The 23,629-nt window shown below is 43.2% G+C and overlaps 1 protein-coding gene across 1 annotated transcript in view; it reads right to left on the bottom strand.

Moving 5' to 3' along the window:
* vat1 (vesicle amine transport 1) overlaps positions 1–20,167 on the bottom strand; it is a 38,897-nt gene extending 18,730 nt beyond the window's left edge. Inside the window, exons 1-2 of the mRNA XM_033643896.2 lie at positions 19,501–20,167; positions 12,848–13,055 (exon numbers count right to left, since the gene is read on the bottom strand). Coding sequence (XP_033499787.2) covers positions 12,848–13,055; positions 19,501–19,908 — 616 coding nt within the window. The 5' untranslated portion in view covers positions 19,909–20,167. The remainder of the gene's footprint in view (positions 1–12,847; positions 13,056–19,500) is intronic.
* Positions 20,168–23,629: the final 3,462 nt, after the last annotated feature.

Raw genomic sequence — 23,629 nt, forward strand, 5'->3', positions numbered from 1 at the left:
TTCATATATTGAATATGATGTAGAAAATCAGATGACACTGATGCACTTCTGGTCCCTTCATCTCAGCATAAAATTATCTGAGCGAGTGAACCAGTAAAATAGCACAATTTCCTCAACGACATCCTGGCAGTTAGTCTCTGAGGCCACACTATCACATAAAAGCAGCCCTAACACCGGCCAAAAAAAAGAACTGAGATTTAATGATAACATTAATGTCAAATTACATTATCCTCTTTCTTAATCTCTGACCAGAAAACTCTAATTTCAAGGCCTTTTATTTGAACTTAGAAAAAAAGAAACAACTCAAAGTGCTTTGCTATAGAAAACAGCCCCTTGATGATAAAAGATAAATAATTTGAATACCTTAATTTCAGTATAAAGACCAAAAGCATTCCTTATTTGTGGTTCTCGTCTGACATGAAATGTCCATGTGAAATAAACAGACAACTCTGCGTTACTATAATCACACCCGAGGGGAGAATTGATGAGAAAACAAAATCAAGGCTGTTGCTGTTGGATGTGAGTGTTGTTGCGGCTGCGTTATAGCAGCACCATCTCTCCTTGTCCTCAGTGAGAAACCAAGTTTGTGTTGCCAAGGAAACCTCGGCCAAATTGCCGGCAATGACTGAGCAAAGGGAGCCATTTTGTTTCATTGACTGCTCTTCCTTTGGGCATATAAGAGTCATTTGGTGGTAATCATATGTTTGTCATCAGTTTATGCTTGACAGACTGGGTCACACCTTCCTCTGAGTCGCCATCAAGCTTTGAATAGCCAGTGAGTATGTGTCAAGGTTTTATATATTCAGAAGTAATTTATAGGCAGATTAGAGGAAAGTGGTTTTATGATATACACTGATAACAAATGTACAGACACTACAAGCAAATGTGCATCTGTTTACCTCACATTGGTTCTTACAGAAATACATAAGCAACTGTTTATGTGAGGTAGAAGGGAAGATAAAAAAAGGTGAGAAAATGTAAAATATGCATTGTCTGAATGGAGGTTAAGAGCTGTTTTTACTAAATAGCTCTGTCACATAGTAGCAACCCTCACATACAGGTGTGAAAATGTGTCCAACAGGATGATGCATCCATTAATCCCACGTACTTACAGCCAGGCACTCGCATATTAATATTTAACCAATGCTGCTGTCATAAACACAGTGATTCCCCTTCTGCTTCTGCTTCTGCTTTATGAAGTCAGTGAGCATCGGGGGGAAAAAATCCTTATCCTTAAAGGACCAGTGTGTAACATTTAGGGGGATATATTGGAAGAAATTGAATAGAATATAACAAGTAAGTTTTCTTTAGTGTACAATCACCTGAAAATAAGAATCATTGTGTTTTTGTTATCTTCGAATGAGCTGTTTGTATCTTCTTAGGGAGCAGGTCCTCATCTACGGAGATTGCCATATTTCTAGCTCCCAGTAAAAACTTCTGAAAGTCTATATCTTAAGTTATCAGAGAAAAAAGGTGAGCACAGATTAGCAGGTGCTAGGCTAATGGCCCTTCTCCAAATCAAATCAGTGTATGGAGAAACACTGATTTGTAAGTAAAACTGCTTTATTCAGTGTTTTTAACGGTTTAAATTACTGGTTCATTTATTTTAGAGAGGAGGAGACCTCTGCGGATCATACGACTCACAGTTAACACTTCCTGAATGTCTGGATCAGAATTAGATGAGCACACATTAGCACGTGCTGGGCTAGCTGTCCGTCTGCAGTGTGCCATGAAGTGTTGGAGAAGCACTGATTTGTAACAGGAAACTGCTTTATTCAGCGTTTTACTGGTTTTAATCACCTGGTCCATTTGTTTTGGAGAAGAGACCACTGCACAGGGGCGTAAATGTAGACAGTGCAGGCAGTGTGGTTGCACCGGGGCCGGTGGGGTGGAGGGGTCCGTAGAGAGGGCGGGCCCTTGAATATGTGTTCAAAAAGTAATGATGAAAAAAGACTGTTCCTAATTTCAAAATGGTGCCATTTGCTTTATATATCCTCAAAAAGACAAGGCCATCTATGTCATGTTTTTTTTTTTAAGTCAGGAGCTATCTACAACAGAATTATATGTTTTTCTATATAAGTTATACAATTTATGAATAAATTACAAAAACTGTACTTTGATATTTTTCATAGATATGCAATGATGATTAATGGGTAATATGAATGTTGATCTTGTCCATGCACACTAGTATGCCCCAGGGCCCATAATAGTTTGCACTGGGGTCCGTCGTTACTTCCTTACGCCACTGCCTCTGCAAATAACTGCTCCCAATAAAAAACCCCTGACCAACTATCGCTGACGGAATCCTAACCAGGGGAAATTGTAGCTGCTTGCAATCTGCAATCCTGACCACTAGATGTCACTAAATCCCCCTAAATCTTACACACTGTTCCTTTAAAGACTGATTTCTTATTTTTCAATCCTTGAATCATTACTTTAAATGACAAAAATGCATTTTCTATAACCAGATATCTTTGTTTCTTAAAATTCTGGTATGTACAAATGTGATTCCAGGCAAGGAAATATGTTGCTCAGAGAGGAAGAAGGTACCTGTTTCTGAATCCCCATGAGAACAAACTCCTGATCTCCTATCACAAGACTGCTGAGCTGTGCCAAGAACCCCTTACCACTCCCCACATCACTTTACGAACACACACACACACACACACACACACAGTCGCACACATCCATACATCCATACACAGATCACAAAGGAGCGGTGCTGCAGCCTTGAACAGTCCTGAATGGCAGCTAATCTTCACAAATATGCACAGAGATTAAAATATTAACCTTTCATTAACCGAGTGCTGCAGTTCCAGCTGTTTCCTTGGTTTCTTGATTTATAGTTTCTCCATCTATATCTGCGTTTTTGGACTGGAATCATCTCTCTCGGTCATGGTGTGAGTGTGATTTAAGACCATCCATAAACACTTAGCCATTCCTCAGGGAAGGGGAAGCAGCTTAAGCAAATTCTTGCTGCTAATTGCATTTGTTCTCAAGATTGAATTGAATTGTTTACACTTGGAAGTTAGAAAATGTCAAAAAGCATCCACCTATCTATTTTGTTTTTCTCTCTCTATCTCTCTCTGTGGAGAAACAGGATACACAGTAGGGTTTTGTCCTCCCCTGAATCCTTACGTACTTGCATTTTGGCACAAATTGCACTTGGCTTCCATAACATGACTGTTAGGAGCGAAGAGGAATTTTCCCCAAAACACAGTGGAATCCAGACTGACACTGAGGCCACTGTTATTGCTCCACACCCAGAGTTCAGCAGCATGGGTGGGTGGGGACATCAGAAATGTTTTTCAGATTTATGAAGAAATAACGGGACGGACGTCACGTCTGCCTCGTCCCGATTAAAACGTCTCTCATTGACAGGTTTGGGTTGTTGTGTAAATAAAAAAAAATCTCGGATCACAGCATTTCTCAATTGTGCGAGCTATGATATCAGGTGTTAGTCAGGGGCTGGTGGGGGCCGTATGTCTACTGTCAACACCAGGGAGATGACTGGTCCCTTGTCTCGGAGCTCTGTGTTGTTTTCTTGTGTGATTTTTTCTGCATTTATTTCCACATTTCCTCAAGGACTCACATCTTTCTTAACCTATCATTAGCCTGCGGTGGTAGCGGCTGACAAAGAATGAAATACAAACGTGGACCAAAGCATCTCTTTTCACCCAAACTGGCAATGGCGGCGTTACAACATCAACAAACTGAACTAAATAAATGAACTTTTTACTGCCACTTTGCACAGCTCTATGACTGAGTTCAGATATGAGCTCTGTGGCAGTGATAGGAGCTGTGGTTGGCTGTTTGTGAACGTGTACTCTTGAGGTATTACTCTGCATTATGTAACCTTAGTGTTTTTCTGGGATGACTGTGTAAGTGTGTGTGTGTGTGTGTGTGTGTGTGTGAACATACTGTGGGCTTGAAGAGCAGTTTAATGTGCTCTCTCTGATGGTGAATTTCTCTCTGTGCAGCACAGAGGAAGCCCATTTTTTGTTACCGAGTGAGTGAATTTTAAAACACATCCCTTGTTCATGTGTCAAGGTGGTCCCTGTGGTTTCCTGAGTTAGGACTCTCACACTGCTAACTGAGATGCACACACAATATGCATCTGTATGTATGGACACAAAATATATTTCTGACATAAACCACTTTCTTTCCTCCCATGAACCTGGTTGCACATTGAAACACAAGCTGGTGCACACTCATCCAGTTTCACACACACACAAACAGGTGCCCTGACACAGGTTTCACATACACCTGCGACTGGATGTGGTGGTTAGGGTGGGGGCTGGGTGGATGGGGTCATTTGTCAACGGCTGCAGCGATGAGAGCATGAGCGAGCGACGTGATTGGTGGATTGGGTTGGAGGTTGCCCTGGTTTCCCTCTCCTATCAGTGCAGCTGATCTGCCGCCGGCGATGCCAGGCCTGGGGAACACAGAGACGGTTCAACCACGCAGCCCAGACTCCCGCTTAGTGGTCAGACTGAATTAGCATTCTCTAAAGTAGGGTAAGACCTCCCGAGCAGACAGACCGGGAGGAGAGGAGAGGAAACCATTTTCAAGGCACATCAGACTTTTATCATGGCTCCCAGGAACAATGGGTCCATAAAAGAGAGTGATGTAACTACACTTGAGCTAATGCTTAAATAGCTAGGGACGTTGTTAGCTGGTATATAATGAATGAGAACAATAATCTGTCAGGGAGAGCCCTGGGAGAAATAAGACATTATATATTATATTTCTTTCCTTATAGCTATGTTTCTTGCATTCATCCAACATCCATTTTTTTTGCTCATTTTTTCAGTCCCATCTGCAATCAAATATGCACTGAGGGCTCATATGCCTGAGGCCCCGCCTGCAGGTCTGACAGCAGTCATGAAGATCTCCACTGGGATGGGGCTCTCATTCCCCAAACCCAAGAAATCCAGCCACCTGTTCCACTTCCTTAAAGCATTTACAGTACAACACTTCACTTTTTTAAGATTGTGGTACAGGGAAGGCCAACTTCCTGTACAGACGCAGCTAATAGAATTAGTCATTTCCTTGCAGAAGTTCAAGTCTGGGTAAATCTTTTTTTGGATAGTCCACCTAAAGATAGTTTAAAGAGTATTAGTAATATTTTAACCGCTTATGAGTTGAGATTCAATGATTCAACTGCAGTTGAGCTTATCAGTTCCTTTAATGCCACCATGCTGGTGTGTATTTCTAACAGTTTTACATTGCGAAACAACAATGTCAAACTCATGTATCTACGCTGCTAGAAACTTGCAACAAGGAGTAATGGCAGAGAGGAAGAAACGGTCCAAAGCGAGGCTTCATTTCACAAAGATAGATGACAACAGTGCTTCATGTAATGTCTGTAAAATGATAATGTCTTTGATGAAAAGTCAAACCTTAAAGCTTGTGTGTACCAAGAAACTTAAGACAATGATCACTACGAAACACCCCATCACAAAGTTTCAAATTCTGTTGTTTGGGCCAGCAACAGTGAGTCAAACTAAAAACATCAGGTAATGTAGAAACCTGATAAAATATTTATTAGTTCACATCAACTTCCTTTCAGATTCTGGATCACTTTCGGATGAATTTGGCAACCATGGCACATGTTCTTGTTCCCAAAAGTGAAACATCTTGAACTTACAACAGCTCTGATTTATGTCTCCATCTGGCTTCATTGCAGTATGTAGAGCAATCTGCCACACCAAATTAGACAGGAAATATGTGATTTCTAGGAAACAAAGTTAAAATAATTCAAACTGATGGCATTAACATAATCCTATAATATCATTCAATTATTCAGAAGAGTGCCTTGTTTCAATGTTTAACACTGAACAATAAGGGTGTCGTCAAAAGGAGACCAGAAATTTACAGTGGCGGAAATTGCTTCCAGAACCAGTAGCTCAACTCTATAGATTACCATTAACAAGGATTTAACTCCTCCGCCGTTGCCCATCACGCTCAGGGTTGTATTGCACCCACATGCAGCAGCTGGAAGCCTCTCACATCAAGCGTTTCCAGATAATCCTCACTGTAACCTGGTGTAACTCTATCCTATACACAGACACTCCAGCGAGAAGCAGCTGCAAAAGTATGGAAGCCACCGTAATTGGCTGGTGGGAAAAATAAAAAGTTTAATAATGGTCAGGATGTGTGGAATCTAACTCAAGCCTCAAACACACTTCTGTGGAGTTTTATGAGAGGAGATGATTGACAACACATGTTATTTAGCAGGCCAAAGCACCTTACAGTGCTATTAGTGAGTGTGTTTCTCTCCAGTATGAGAAGATGCAGTTGGAATCCACAAACTCTGGCAGTATCAGTGCCAAAATGTCACACAGGGGGAAGTGGCTGAGGCCCTGAAGCAAAATCATCAGATAAACTGATGACACAGGCTCCTGCAGCACTGCCTAATTCATATTATGTATTCCACATCTGCAACACAATGCCTGACACTTGATGTTGGCCAGCAGTCATTTGAGTGCTCATAAATAAAACAGAGGTGGACGTCATCATTGGAAGCAGCCGAGCCCCATATGTATGCAGGAATGTGTAGTGTGGGTGGGGTGACGGGGTGGCTGGCCAGGGTTCATAAACATTAGGACCAGTTCAGGGTGAGGTCAAAGGAAAAGCTGTTGGCAGGGCACAGTGGAAGACCCACAAGGTACGTCCAAATGTCACTGAACTTCCCCCGGCCCAGGCCCTCTGGGGAAAACAAAAGGGGAAACGTGCACACGTTCCCCGGCGACGAGGAATCGAGCACGGATATGGGGAGGTCACGCAGAGGGAGCGGACGTTACGGAGGGCCAGAGGGGGAGGAGGAGAACGGAGGATGCAGATGTGCGGTGCGGTGGAGAAGGGAGGCACGATGGGAGGAAATACAACAAGCTATTGTTTGGAGAGAGAGGACAGGAGTGGACCCACGGGAGAGGCAGCTGAGGACTATTCACCAGAGTTTACTCACTCTCTCTCTCACACACACACACACACACACACACACACATAAAGGCATGACTGAGTCTGAGCGGCATTCTGCACTGATCACCTGATCATGATGGGTAAAGGTCACCACACTTTTGAGGAAATCATGTTCTTTATGGGGAGCTCTTGATTTGTTGACATGACATTACCTGCAAACAGAACAATGGCGAAGCGAAAGGCAAGAGGATGGATACCCATCATCTCCCACATAAGGCCCACGCTACAACATCAGGCTCAACAGGTTATTTGCCAAATAGAGCTCTTCACCATAGACTGTATAAAACATAGATGCATATGACACGACCCATTGGTTTGTGGACTGCTGTATTGTTTTGGCATTTCGGCCATTGCCATCTTGGTTTTTTGGAGCGAGAAGTGACCATATTCAAACAAGAAGGTGGATCTGACTCAAAGACTGTAGTGACACCTTGCAGACAGCCTATCACTCAAGTAGCCCCGCCCTTAAAAATGTGTAACTTACATGGGGGTCTATTGAGAATGGCCTTTTGGAGCTAGCCTGAAGCTGCCATTTGATGAACTGCAGGTTTTGGCACTTCCATGTTGGTTTCATTTTTCAGTCTTGGAGGTTGCGGCTTGGTTTTCACTGAACTACACTTAGTTTGATATTTTGGGAAATCTGCTCATTCACACTGAGATAGATGATACCACTGGCAAACTAGCTGGAGCCAGCAGCCAGGTAGCTTAGCTTAGCATTAAGACTGGAATCAGAGGGAAACAGCTAGCCTGTCCGAAGGTAACAAAACCTGCATACCGGCACCTCTAAAGCTCTCTGCTTAACGCTTTATATCTCCTCTGTTCCTCCTCAGGCTTCTCTATTGTCTCCCCTTTGTTCCATTAAAGAGTTTTGCTATGGTTTTTAGGAAGAAGGGTGTCATGTTGGCGATTAGGGATTTAGGACCACATAAATAAAATTGACTTGACTCACCATTTTAGAAAATGAATGTTGACACTATTCATTAATGACACGAGATGAAGAACCACCGTGTGTATCTTGACATAAATGTCAATACAGGTTGAAGATGATGACAGCATATGAATATTATTACATTTCATAATTATCTAGAATTAATTATCTTTTTAACTGCAAGTTTTGGAGGTTTTGGAGAAAAGGTAATCTAAAAGTAGCCTAATTGAAAAGAGGATGATAATTTTTCCTAATGTGATTCAATCAGAGGATTACACGCTTATTATGAGAATAAACAGGTCAACCACAGATAAATCAAGTGAAGATGAACCCCTCAAGCATTTACTAGAGAGATGCCTAGATGAAAAGATTTATAGCAGGAGAGAAAGAAAATTGCTCCTCAAATACTGCTGTTTGGTAATTACCAAACCGTACCCTGTAACTGAGGGTGAAAAACAAATTGCTGTCTATCTTCTGTACCACTGCTACTTCTCAGCTGTACAAATAGGCCCAGTTAATCTCATGTAAAAGCTCAATATTTTATCTCTACTAGACAGGCAATGATCTAGCAGGAATGTCTATGCAGGCATGTCTGGCACACAAAATCACTGCTGTTTATCTGGATATATGACTTTTGATGAAATCGTCAGTGGCAAAGTCTTGTGAGACAGTCTGACGATGTGAAGTAAAGCCATTTAACCACATACTAATACCGTGTGGCTAACTGAGGCGTTCACTGAAGCTGTGGGCAGTGTTAAGTAGTAACAGAGTAGTTGTTAATTAGTGTTTCATAATCAACATACAATACATGCTCTGTGTTTTGATATGTTACTTAGAATTGGTTTTGACTCAAAATATTCGTGAACAAGGAGATCGATTCTTGGAAAACATTTCAACTGAAGCAAAGAATTTTAATTGAGGCAACAGTGGTGGTGTTCCACATACACGTGACACACTACAGTCGGATAATGACATCTGAGTGGGTTAAGTCGGATGTAATAGCAAAGTAACTGCAAGTAATCTGAGGATGGATGAAGGAGTCAGGGTCCCCACTCAGTGTCTCAGGATGATAGGAAAAAAGAAAGAAAAAGTAATTTAAACAATCTTAAAAATAAGGGTTCAAAGAGGGTTCTTCCTAAAGAGCTGAGGATTTACCCAGAACTATCTGCTACTGAAGAACCCTTTTTAGAGGAAATGATTATTCGAGAGCTCTTTGTAAGACTAAGGGTTTCATTAAGAGCCCATTTTATCCAAAGAACCCTTTTTGGAAGAAAGAGTTCTTCAAGGATTGTTCAAAGTATGGGTGATAAAGAGCCTCACTCTCAAATATTGAAATGTTCACCCATGTTTCAAATGGTATTTTTAAATGTAAATGTATCTCCCTGCTCCCTAACAACATGATTATAAACCATGAGTGTTGTGGGTTGTGCTGGACCACATCTCACCCATGAAGCCCCAGGCTAAACTGTTGAACTGAAACCATGATAAGTGGAATATAAAAGGATTTCTAATAGAGCCTCTTGGGTGGGTTTTAGATGAAACCCTTGAAATATAACAGGGTTCTCAGTAGGAACCCCAGAAAGGGTTTGGATGGAACCTTTACACCATAGAAAGGTCCTCTGTTGAACATGGCATTGGGGGATGTGGATCAAAAGTTCACAGATGGTTGTAGGCCTAACATGTTGGGTTCTAGGAAGAACGCTCTGCTACCCCTTTTCCACCAAACTAGCTCTGGGTCTTGAACCGGTTCTGATCAGGGTTCTTGGAACCTTGGTGCCATCTAGCGAACTAGGCTGTGTTTCCCCCAGTTTTGCCCGAGAGCATCGTAATCAAGGATGTGTTATCAACAGAGGGCGTTGCACAATGTGCAACAGATGTTGGCAGAAGCACAATTGTGGAATACACTGATGACCTGCAAACTTAAGTTCTGTTATTACAGAAATTTGGTTTAACCCCAAAAAACAACCATGGGCCAACTATTAACATTTCTCACTTGACTTCTCTATCATTGCCTTTTCCATCCTCTCTTTCCAACCTGTTGAATATGACATATCTATTGATGTTGTCATAGTTCACACTTCAGGTCAAGGAATACCTGCTATCTTTTTTGGTTTCAGCTGAGAACCAACTTTTCAGCTTCTGAACCAATTTGCAGAACCGGTTCCATGTTGGTGGAAAAGGGGTACCAAAGGATTTAGTATGGAACCATTGTAAAAGTTTCTACCAGGAACCAAAAAGGTTCAGCACGGAGGACTATACTTTTGCATGCTTAGACCTGTAATTCATTTCCTATACCATCTGCCTTCTTCTCCTTGCATGCATGCTCACTAACAGTTTCATGCTGCCATTGTCTGGGGCTGTCAATTGAGACATCAGCCGTTCTAGCAGCTGATTGCATTTAATCAATAGCCCAGCGACACACTGTCATTGTCAGCCTATCATCTTGCTACTGTCTTTTTAAACATGATTCTCTGTCTGCCTTTAGTATGTTCATGCTGCAGTCGTGCGCACCCCCCACTTCATCACCATCCCGCCTAGTCTTCGCAGATTCATCAGCTTCATCAGCTTCATCAGCCTCATCAGCTTAAATGTCTCTGCAGAGTCACCACCCACCATCACCAGTGTCTGGCGTCCACATGGGACTTGATCTTGCTGCTGCTCAGGGCAGACATCCCTCAATTACAAAATCTCCCTGTAGAGTCTAAACGCCAAAGTCTTTCTATCAAATCTTAATCACCACATTATCTGTTACTCTTTACACCTGTAATCTGTATTAAACAATTATCTTTACTTCATTCACCTGTCTCCTAATTTAACTAAAAAGATAAGCCAAAAAGGGAACCACACCCTCAAATTAGATTCCCTGGAATTTTCCCAGGGCCCAAAGTGACGTGTTTAAATTGCTTTCTAGCAGTGCAAAAATCTAAGATATTCAAATCAAAATGATACAAAAGAGAAAGCAGATAATCTTCTTTGCTAGATAAATGACTTGAGTGGTTAATTTGTTATCGAAATTCTTGGAGATTAATTTTCTCTTGATCAAATAATAGACTAATTAATATTTTTAGCAATACCATACTGTGTTACAATATTGCTAGAACAACCAGTTCCGGCATTGGGATACATTTTGTGAGGAATATATGCCACCCGTCTGCAATTTCCTTCATAATATTAAAAAATATCAGATCTGAGAAGACAGACAGATAGGCACAGACACAATCACAGTCTCTCCCTCTGGCCCTGTCACAGCAGATACCTTTGATCTCTCTAATCAGAGAATATCAGGAACAATTTTTGACAGCCTCAGGGGTGGGACCCCCCACCCACACTCAGCTTCCAGCACCATGTGAGCCATGCAGCCCCACAACACAGGGAGGCAGTGTTAAGAGAGGGATGTGCACGTCTCTCACACTGCTAACACCTTTTCCACATAGGGTACTACTATCATGTTCACAAGACGGCCTTAAAGTCTCAATGGAGCGGAGCATACAGCGTGATGATAATGATTTACACATGCAAAGAATGACAGAGTGCAGTGAAGCAGACTGTTAAGCAAATGTTTTTGTCATAGCCTCAGTAATGTGCTTTTACAATCCTGATGTCCGGACAGCTGGCGAGCCAAGACTGGCAGCCTGCCCTGAGAAACCAGAGACGCCGCCTCGACCAAACCAGCGGAGAGAAGCGTCTTACACCACACTTCCACAGCATTCCTCCTATAGCAAACATACTCTGCACAGAAAACTCTGGCATGATATGTGTTCACGGGGGTGAGTGACATCAGCCGGATGAAATGGAAAACGCAAACATTTGGGATTCCTCTGTAACCACCGATCCCACAACTATGAGTCTGTTAGCTGTCAGCATTCAGCTCTGGGGAAACTGCACGTTTTAATGACAATCTTATGAATTCATTCCATTTCAGAGCGATTGTGTTAATACCGAGGGATCCATCCACCTGGGCTGGCAGTCTCCCACAGTCATTTTTTTTGTCTCACAGAGAGAAAACAGGCTCAGGTTTCGTTATGTGCTTACTTCTCTTAGCCATCTATGCCCACTCACTGTCCCAAATGCCGAGGGATCCCTTTCTGACTCCCTCTGCACAGACAGAGTGGGAACCAGAGTTGAGAGCTGTACACGGGCAGATAGCGAGAGAGAAACGGGTAAAGAACACATTTTTTTTGGCTAATACACTCCCCATTCTCTCCAGCTGGCCTGATTGTGTAAACACAGCAAAATCAAATGCTATCTGGCTTGGTGCATCACGCCCCGAAACAGGTGCTTTTACTCCCTCAATCCCCATCTTTCTCCCACCCACTCATTCTGAACTCTATCCTCACAGTCCAGGTGGCAGGTGCTCCGGTGTTAAGTGCAGTCCTAAAGAGTGCAAAACTCTGAGCCATATCTCATACTTATGAACAGCGGGACCTTCTCCAGCAGCCATAATTCATATAGAAAAGAAATGCATAAACAGGAGGTGGTGAGAAGGAAGAAGTCTGGTGGTACAGTAAACATTCAAGGGCGTTTCCTTAATGTCATAATACAAGCTTTGCATCTTTGTGTTCGGCTTCTGCTGAGGATTTCAAAATGGTTCTCTGGAGATTTACTCCAAAGGCTGGTGGTAAAATACTGAATTTATTTGTGTCTGTTTCTACGCTGACACGTACGGAGATGAAAATGATTAAATGTGGTTTTCAGTTGAAGGATTACAACATAAATCAAGAGTTATTCATAGATACTACAGGAAACGCTAAGACAATGTTTGCTTTAGTTTGTGAATGAATTATTGATCAATTTATAATGAATTCAACCCTCATTTAAATTAATAACCCTTTCATGCAGAGTGATGCATCCATTCCCAGTCTAAGATTGACACTAATTAAAAGCGCTTTTGTGCGTGCTGTGTGCATGTATGCTGTGTATCCTTCTCCTTATTACCTGCAGCAGCATGAACGAGGACGCTCTGGTTGGGCCGCAGGTTGCCGAAGTCAAACAGCATCATATAGGCAGTGATGTAGTTCACAGGGAGGGCGGCTGCCTCCTCGAAGCTCATGCCCTCTGGGATGAGGAAGGTGTGGTTTGCCGGCACCACCGCCACCTCCTGCCACAGCCCAAAGCGGTTCAGCACCATCACCTTATCGCCGACCTGGAACAGAATGCGCAGGAAGAGACACAGGATGAGAACGAGGCAAAGCAAAGGGCTCTCTGTTTCTACCGGTTTACAGTTACCGAAAACAATGCAGCCTAACCCTAATGCAGTTACTCCCACAACCCAGTCACCAAGGATACGTTACATTTGCACATTATTATGAAGCAACATTGAAATTTTACATTTCAACAATGCTGTGGTTGATGTGTGATTAGGTTTAGGCAAAAACCCACTTGGTTATGGTTAGGAAAAGGTCTTGTTTTGGCTTAAAATAACATTAGGAAATCAGGATGTCTCAATAAAAAATAAATGCTTATTGTGCCACTACCCCTGCTGGAAAAACAGTGATGGTCACTACAAACACTCGTGTTTAGAGCCTTAAAAGCTGCTGGGAAAACACAACAAAGACTCACTAAATCCCAACCAGTTTTGTTGATTAGAAAAAGAGAGACAACTGGTTGCTCTGTGTATATACAAACGCAGATCAAAATCTTATGTCGAATGCTTGTGGAGAACGGGAAACAACAGGATCGACAGGAAGGCAATCCAGGTACTCGGAAAAAATATAGAAAGGCGAGGAAGGAAATATTAAAGAGCCTTTATTGTAGTGGCTCAATCATTAAAAGAGCCATCATGTTTCGACCAGTGCAGGTCTTCGTCACGGCTTTTAAAACATACAACACAGGTATGGCCCCACCTACATAGTGGCCTACCCACATATATTTTTTCGGAGTACCCGGTTTTGTTGATTCTTGGTCTTAAACAGTGGTCTGCAGCTTGGCAGGCACCATTCATCATCCCCATTCACCACCATTTGGAAACATTAATATGATACAAGCAACGTGCAAAAGTAACATATTTCTGGTTTGGAGAAAGATACAATGCCAACATTTTATTTTAGCGACTGGGCTGATTCCCAACCACAGGTACTTGTGTACCCCCTGACGCTACCAACTCTGAACACCACAAGACTGCTAAGAAAATAGTTAACAGAGTTTATCTGACAATGTTCTGGGGCCTAACTGTTACTTTGGTACAGTGGGAATGATGCGAGCTGTGCAGCAGGAATAGTACGAGTGTGGTTTACAACAATGACAGACATGCAAACACACAGCCACCTCGTCCACCAAACCTCAAAATGTTTTGCTCTTAAAAGCGATCAACCACAGCAGAGTAAGAGTACGTTTATTGACTGGGAAATGATGAAGTGACAGAGGAATAAAAGGAAAAAAGGAAAACTTTCTACTTTTTCTTATTGTCTAACATGCTAGATGCTTCAGGATTGGTGCCAAAGTATGAATTGTTCATTACGTGAGTATCAAGCAATTTTTATCTTCCAGAACCGTTATCCTGACAGCGAGGAAGCCGCAGACGTGATGCACGCCACAATCACCATCGTGTCATTTTCTGTCTCCAGGCTGTCCTTATCAAAGCAGGAACCTTCGACTCACAACCGTCTCTTTCCAGAAGGACGAGCCACGATGTAAACTTACCCCCCCCCCCCCCCCCCCCCCCCCGGCGCCCTCGCGAACCAATCAGGAGAGCCCGCTCGAGGGACACAGGAAACAGAGACGACTGCAGCATTATAACTCTCTTCCTGTTTTCTTCCTCCTTATTCAGCCCTTTCGACGCAGCTCTGCCTCCCACCCCGTTTCCATTCTCCTCACTTTTTCTCTTCCCTTCTTTCTCTTTCACTTCCTGACTCCTTTTCCTCTTACAACTTTAGAACATCTTCCTTCCCCTTGTCCAGTCCCTTGTCTCGTCCTGCCTGTGTCTCCGTCTTGCTGCCTTTGTTGACACTTCACCCCCCCCCACCTTCTTCATCCTTCACCATCTCATTCCGTCTTCACCACCCTCTTTCTTTTCTCTTGCGAAGGAGTGTCCCGTATCCCCTCTTCCTCATCAGCGAGACAGGACAATGGGGCCCATCTTCTCCCCTGGCTTCCCTCCACTCATCAGAGTCCCTGCCAGATTCTTCCCCATGGCTGAGCATAAGACAAGCTCTCTCCTCCTGGGAACAAACCCTCTCCACCCGGGCCTCTCTAATGGTCTGGAGGGAGCCATGCGCCTCGCTGTCTATCCACTCCAATTAGAGAGATCTCCCTCTCTCTTTCTCTTTTCATACCCGCATCTTTTCTGTCTGAGGCCGAGTCATTTGGTTTATTTTCAAACTCTACTTTCACTTTTTCACCGTGGGCTACTACTCTTTCCTCCCCTTTGTTATTTGTGCTGACTCGCTCACTTGCATCTCCATCTCAGGGTTTTTTTTATCCCCTTTTTGAGTCTTTGAACTCATCAACCTCGCGGGTTTAATTGGGGGTACAGTGTGGCACAAATCGATAGACGGGGGAGTTCAGGCTTTTACAGGAAACACACACAAATATGACTCACACATTGCATTCAAATGCAACTGCAGCTATTCTTCTGCGCCCACGTAAAGCATGTGAGTTACTGTCAGTCACAGAATCGGGGTAGGAACACTCAAGGCCAAAGCGAACGAAGCCTTGTGACAGTTCTGTTACAACATCTTCACAGTGTGACACACAAGCACACACACACACACACACACACACACACACACGCATTTCCTTTCTCAGCTTTCATGCCACTGCATCAAATATAGTCACAGTTGGGGTCAGGAGTGCGGGCGCGCTGAACAAAGACACTTCCAGTTAACTGTATTTGAATGGACCTAATCAGATGGTGATTCAATTTTGGGGTATGCGGGCCTCCAAGTCAGCTGCTCTGTGGCTTTGAGCTTTGATGATCTCAGCAAAAAAATTATGAAAGAAAAAAAGAAACACGAACGTGAACAAAATTTCTGATACAGTACTCCTGAGTCAGATTGAGGCAAAAGATGAAGGTTAAATCTAACACCCACACGGCCTGCACGGCTCCTGAAAATGTAATTAAAAGGAAACATAATATCTCCCCGGTGTGAGCGTAGGTGTTATTGCGCTCTAACACGGTTTGTGTGATGTTCAGATAAAGGCCACGCCCTGCTCGCATACAGCAAAGTCTGAGACAGGAGGGTCTACATGCTGCTTTTTGCACTTGGCTGCACCACTGAATATGCAAATGAGCATGTCATGCTAACAAAATAGCATTATTCTTCAACTTGTTTTTGCAGCTCAGGAAATATTAGAAGCCTTGATGCACTTTTTAATAAATTTAGAATGTGGACAAGCGTGAGGGGGAAAAAGACAGAACACAGACGCCTCATTTTTTCATTTTTCAACCCAGCAGCTTGACTGTCAACAGGCCATGTTCAGTATGAGAGAAAGCTCTTAATGTTGTCATCATGGTGAAAATGACATGTAGGATGAAAGAGGAAGGTGTTTATATGTCCCAAAAGGAGAGAAGGAGAGAGGACAGTAATGCAGAGGGAGGACAACGTGATAGAGGGATTCACTGACAGCACGTTCGACGGAGGAAGAATCAAGAGATTATACGAAAGAAGGAGAGATAGTTAGAGGGAGGGAAGGAGGGATGGAGGAAATACCAGACTGACAATGTGGGCCAAAGGGAGGTAATTGAGAACATATGGGTCAGATCCGAACAAAACTCACTGAGGGAGAGAATAAAAAAATGTAAAAAAAAAAAGAGAAGGGGGGCAGAGAAAAAAGTGCTGATGTTTGGTGTCAGGGGAGCTTCGGTGTGATTTGTGATATTTCCCCTCTTGCCTCGCTTACTCATTGTTAAACTTTTCCCCGCACTCCCTCTTAGGTCATTTCGGGTGAGGGCACTGTAGTATTACTTCATTCAACTTCGTCCTCCCTCAAGGGATGCTTGTTTTGCAGAGGTTATTGAAATATAATGGGAGGCATGCAGTGGGTAATATAAAGACACAAGAGGCAGAAGCGGCGATACAATAAACAAGACAAAGACAGGGGAACTGGAGGGCAACAATGGTGCCTGTGTCAACCCTTCAGTGTCTAACTAGGGATAAGTGTTTGAATGGTTTCTATACCTGAGTATACAAAATCTGACACATGCAAACATGTTTATCTCATATTACAAAAAGTTATTTTACTTCTATCTGTGTAAGAAAGCACGCCCTTAGATTAGAGAGCACAAGCTTCAGCACAAATGTCGGAAAGATAAAATAAAAATCAATCCGATTTCACTTAGCCACTGATGTTTACGTTGCACTATCTAATTAAATTGCACACATGTGTGCATAGTTTAGTATGTGTAGCAAACTATCAGACACGCCCGTACCATGTCTTTGTGTGTGTGTGTGTGTGTGTGTGTGTGTGTGTGTGTGTGTGTGTGTGTGTGTGTGTGTGAGAGAGAGGGGAAGCAGAGACAGAGAGAGCTGCAGTGAGTGATGAGCCTCCCAAAAAATTCTGTGCCATGAGGGTCAGCACATTCCCTCTGAGTCGGCTGCCAACAGATCTCAGAGATCTCCATCCATTAGGAAGATTGGCTCTTAACTCTATAAGCGAAGGGCTGGAAGGGGATGTGGGAGTGTGAGGCCTTGATGACAAGCCGGGTGTTCGTGCATGTGTGTGTGTGTGTGTGTGTGTGTGTGTGTGTGTGTGCGTGTGTGTGTGCGTGTGTGTGTAGTGCGTGACTTTTAAATCCAATCTACATTACTGACAATGTGGAACGAAGTTATTTAAAAACACAAGTGTCTCAGCCTTCTATGATGTCTGGCTGCTGCTGGCTGACCTGTCACCAATCATATTCCTATTACTCTGCACAGATTCCACATCAATAAGGACTTGGCATATGTGCCACTCCCAGTCAGATGCACTGATTCTGCATTTGCATCCCTCTGTTGATCAGCCTGGCGTTATCTATAGATATTAAGTGACTGATGTGAGGAAATGTGGTGCTCTTACAATAAGTGGCGTGAGTCATCATTGGCTCATGTGTAAAATTTTGGCTTTGTAGTTTAATTGCCTTACAAAGGCGTTACCGTGGTGATGCCATGCAGCCAGGAGACAGACATATAGGCACGTGTGACTCATCAAGCAATGTTAGAAAGCGACAAATAACGCTCTTGCTGTCACCACTTCATTCCTTGTGGCTGAGCATTAAAGAAAATCTGTTTTTTATTATGAGTGTTTAATTGACTTGGCTTCATTGTCGAGAGCGCGCGGGTTTGAGCTTTGATCGCGATGTATTTATGGCTGTAAATATTTTCTGAACACAACAGAGGCGATAGGCTCTGTGTTGACAAAGAGGGCGAGTGATCCTATTCCTTACACCATGCTGTCTGTTGCGTCGCGCCTCGCCCTTTCTGCTCGGTGAGTCTGTGCGCCACCGCCGCTCCCGGTAACAAAAGGCGTCGGTGACTCCGGTCTCCGCCACCGGTGTCAAGTCAGCCATATTAATGACTGTGGCGTGTGGCGATCGCTTTCACAATAAAGTCTCTTATTAATTAACATCTTACATGCAAAGTAGGAGTAGCACATTTGAGCTGAGGTGGCCTTTTCTATCGTGTCTTCACCCAAAACGTCATTTTTACAGTTACATTTGGAGCCATAAAGGCCTCAGCAGGATGACAAACTGCAGATCAATAACTTACATGTGCACTATATATGACCAAATGCTGCACGGCCTGTTGGACAAACATTTAACATACTCATTACTACTTCTTGATTTCGATATTTAGCCCATATTTTCATTTTCACTTCCTTTAACATCATTAAAATATAAAGGAAACACTCAGGCAATTGTTCGAGGCTTTAATTTTGAAGGCACTGCAGTCTAATTTCCGGTCTCACTGCCGCTATCTCTTGCTGACTTGACGCAGCTTTCCGCGCCTTGGCACACATCAAAGCGCAGTACATACAGCGTAGGTGCAGCAAGGGCGGAAAGCATCCCGCGGATTTGCATGTGTCTATTACGACTTTAGACTTTCAACACTCATGTTGCATAAGAACAAAGAATCCATCTCCATCTCAGCGACTATTTGGGATTGGAGTTGCTCAATCTAAGTGCGCACTGTTAAGCGCAATTTTGGAAAAGCGGGGAGACAAGAGGGGCGACGCCTGCTGCTGGCTTCATTGTACTCAGCTCGTGTCATTTACACACTTTGGGCTTCTTCTGCACACATACAATACAACATGAACACACACAGGCTTCATTGCGTTCCACTTTGAGATAACAACAGCTGTCTCTTTACGCACGAGTGAATTAATGGATGGGCAGCGATTGCAGCTCAAACATAAACTACAGATCAATATTTATTATCAACCTATTATTGTGTGAATTATCTGACCCAATAGGCTATAAAGGCATTAAATTCATTAAGTCATGAAACTGCACAGCACCAGCACTGCCTGAGCAGCAAGCACAGCCTGACACGCCCATACCCAGATGTAGCACCAAAAACGAAGCGAGGCAAATATTCATCACTTAAACAATAAAACATTCACTGTAAAATGAGACTGAAAGTGACAGGACAAAGCTGAGAGCCATGTGTGCTTACTTTTCTGTCCGTCACTTCTTCCCCCACAGCCTCCACCACCCCAGAGCACTCCATTCCCGGGGTGACCGGCGGGGACGGCAGCCGGTCGTACAGCCCCTGCCGAGCCATCAGGTCTGCGAAGTTCAGCCCGCAAGCCTTGACCCGCACCAGGACCTCGCCAGCCTTGAGCGCCGGCTTGCCCTTCTTCACCTGCAGCTTCACTTTATCATAGCCCCCATAGCCGGTGAGCACCAGCGCGCGGTAGGAGAACGCCTCCTCCTCGGGGACCTTCTCGGTGGTCGCCTCGGCGGCGGCGGCGGGTGCGGGCTCCGTCTTGGGCGCCTCGGCTTTGGGCTCCTCGGCGGGTTTGGTCTCCTGCTTCTGGTCCACGGCGTTTTGCTGCTCGGCAGGTGCGTCCTCTCCAGACATGGTGCAGGGAGCTGTGAGACAGTAATGAGTCTAGAAAACGACTTGAAGGCTTTTCTTCCACTTCTGGTGCTTTTGGTGCCGTGGACGGGCTTGTTGTGTTGTTGCGTTTGCTTGCCTTGAGAATAAAAGAAGATGCGAGAGTCAGAGCTTCTTTCTCAGCAGTCTTGCATGGAGACACAAACCCCGACAAAGTGGGCTGATCAGTGGCCAGTGGCTGTCAACGCCGAGCTCTGACAGAGAGTGTGAGTGGGACGAGACAGAGGCAGGCTGGAAAACACGGAGAGCTGATGAAACCCAAGGAATTGGCGTCTGTGATTGGGTGGGCTTGGTCTGTCTGGGTAGGGCTATAAGATAAGCCTATATTGCATCAAGCAGAAGGGTGATTTGCAAAAATGTCCATTATGGCTAAAAGGCAAATAGAGTGAAGCCAACCCTAGAAAAGCTCTCTTCAAAATGTGTTTACTGCAAGTCTGCAGAGAAATTAAAATGCTGATATATCATGAGAGCAGAAGGCAGCGTGCCAAATAAGAGTTTAATCATTGAGAGACACTATAAGCTCTAACACTGGATGTTGATTTATCCTTTTTGTGGTCTGACTGTGACATATCTTCAGATGACAGTGCCTCTGTCCTTCAGATGTGATCAAACAGCAGACACAATTAATAAACTGATATTTCTTTGAGCAAACGTGATCATTTCTGCCTGTTCAACAGTGAGGTGTGTGTTGCTAGAACAGTAGGAGCCAGAGGAAGTGTCTGTTTATGCTGCCTAAGATCTGCAGGAACTTTGGGGCTGCGTATGGCTCATTGTTGTAACTTCCCTGAGCAGGCAGCTGAGAAAAATAGGAGTTTGTGTTGAGGTCAGGCCAGGTTTTGATTAAACGATATAACCTGCTTTGTGCTCTTCAGCTTCTGTGCAGGGAGCCAGAGGGCGGGATGACCTCTCCATCTAAAGCTAGTACACATGGGACAGGGCCTCTCATAAAGAGCATTATATTATTTGTGATAAAAATATATTGTTAAACTTTTGTGATTACAGATGCAGTGTGTCTTATATTTGTCACAAACCAGAGTCTGCTCACATTTTCCAGCTCTGTGCCTGTAGAGCTGAGGACCAGCCCAGTGTCCATTCAGAGAGATGTGACCACAAGAGGAGTGGTGAGACACCTTGTGGCCGTAAAGTGCCACTCAGCACTTCTGGGGCCAAAGTCGGCAGTGTCCCGATCAATATCCCACAGGGGCTTAATGATGTAGGATGCAGGCATTATTGATCTGCCGCTTTGACATGGGCAAAATGTTACAAGGCAGATTGTCTGTTCTTCCCAACCAACCGCACTGAGCCACTCGGAATATACATCAGTATGCTGTGGGTGCTCGCAGAGTGGCTCCTCTCCTCATTAGCTCTGACAGGGCCAGTATGGTAATGTACCAGCAGAGCACAGTCAGGAAAATGACTTGGACTGCAGGTTGGAGTCTGAAAAAAGGATTAGGAGGGAAGCATACTGCAAACGCTTTCTATAATACTTTCACTGTGGGGCCAAGGAGAAATTTTCAGAGCATGTTCCAGCAGCTAAACAGGCTTTGAAAATGTATCCATCACGGGAAATGGCTGCGGTTAAAGGAGCGCAGGAATAGGATGCAGTAACAGAGATGCACTGCCTTGGACACCTGGTGTAGTTTGGAGACTTCCTCTTTTGTCTAAGTAGGTTACCGAATGCATAATGTTGCTCAGTGGTGTAATTTGGCCTGGATAAAGTACTGTGTCACCACTCTGCCAGGCAAATAGAGTCTGCAGGGAGTCTGGACGGTCTCTGAGGATGTGTGTGTCTGAAATACAAACACACTGATATTTTCACTTCCATTAAAACCAAGCAAATACTGGGATTTATAACAAATCCCACACATGCTGTCTGCATAAATTATTACTGCAGATGTGAATACTTTCATAGTCTGTAGCTATGGTGACTTAACTGCTTATTACTGAAAGTATTAAGGTGCCTGAATGTTTTATTGGTCCATTCAGTTTCTTACACACAGGTAAATGTTATTTTTTCATGCATTATTACAGCGTTCTTGAGAAGATGCCAAATTGCTTTCAGTGTTGCTGCTTTGCTAAACCAGTGGTCACAGCCCATTTCTATTTGCAACCTCTTTATGTCTATTGATTCCAGAAAGTTAAAAAAAAATCTGTTGCCTTTTTAGATTGTTTGAATTGTTTATAGAGGTCTGAAGAAGTCAAACAGTCCAATATTTAGCTTTAAAAAGTCACATACAGATGAGCATCATTTATATAGCACAGATATTTTTTTGTAATATCTTAACCATCGTGTGATGCCTAAGATATTTGTCATGATCACTTTGAAAGTGCCGACCTTGCGGTTAAAGGTCTAGAGTGCGGGATTTAGTGGCATCTAGTGGTGAGGTTGCAAAATGCACCCAACTGAAATTCCTTGGCCAAGCCTGTAGGGGAACTATGGTAGCCTACACAAAAATGCTAATAGCTCTATTTGGAGCCAGTGTTTGGTTTGTCCATTATGAGCTACTGTAGAAACAACAGCAGACACACTGTAAAATGTGATTTTTCCTGTTTGTTATTTTAACATATTATCCTATGTCAGTAGGACAAATGATTACTGAGGTTGTTATAATAACATGAAATTGCTAGTTAAAAACATCTCAACTACAAAATAAATGCTAAATTGAAAATCCATGTCCAACTGAATTAGTAATGTATGTCAACTTGACTTTGGAGACAGTGCCGGGAGAGGAGGAGGACCAGGCCCCCAGGAAGTGGGCTGGGCTTTGAAGCCAATTTCTTGTAGTGGTCAGTAGTGGAAATGTGTGTGTCATGTAATGCCCTGTGTCTCAAAAACACCTTTTCCCATAGACTTACATGTTAAAAATGACATCTGTTAATCTGTGGATAAATTTTGACTCATTTCACTGAGAGAATTTCATCCATTTGATCAAATAACATTTGTAAAGTCTCAAAGAGCTGCATGATTGAGCCATTATTTCCCCACACTAGTTAGCGGAGTGCAAAATGTACCACTGATCAACTTTCACTGGAAAATATGGGGTCCCTCTTCCAACACTGTATCCAGGTCTCTTTATAGATCCATGAAAGAAGACCTGCTCCCTATGTAGATGTAAATGGCTCATTCTAAGGTCACAAAAACACAACAATTCTTATTTTCAGGTTACTATAAACTAATAAAAACATAGGTATGAACATCATATTCCATTTCTGCCAATATACCCGCTAAATCCTACACACTGGACCTTTAAGAACCACTGTGTTAAACCTCAGTGTATAAGCAGCCTCATGATGTTGAAGCTGCTCAAGGCGGAGCGAATTCTAAATATAGAATGTACATTACAACCATAAGAGACTTAAGACTTGATTTGGACTTGCAAAAAATGACCCGTGAGCATCTGTTTTATACTGTTTGATAGTGTAAGCAATAATAATGCATCGTATGTCATTCAATTATTGTATAGTTTATAAGTAAAATCTTAAAGCCTCTGCACATCCATAGTCCTTCCACACAAGTCTTTTCACCCACTATCGACTAATTATACGTCCTCTCATGACAGTACAAAGTACAACAACTAGTATCTCTACCATGTATACAGTATATAGCTATCATACAGTACAGTAAAAAAGCACAACGTGTTCCTCTAAAATGTAGTGAAACATGAGTATAAACGAGTATAATATG

The sequence above is a fragment of the Epinephelus lanceolatus genome, chromosome 18 (genome assembly GCF_041903045.1).
Source record: "Epinephelus lanceolatus isolate andai-2023 chromosome 18, ASM4190304v1, whole genome shotgun sequence".
In the NCBI taxonomy this organism is placed as follows: Eukaryota; Metazoa; Chordata; class Actinopteri; order Perciformes; family Serranidae; genus Epinephelus; species Epinephelus lanceolatus.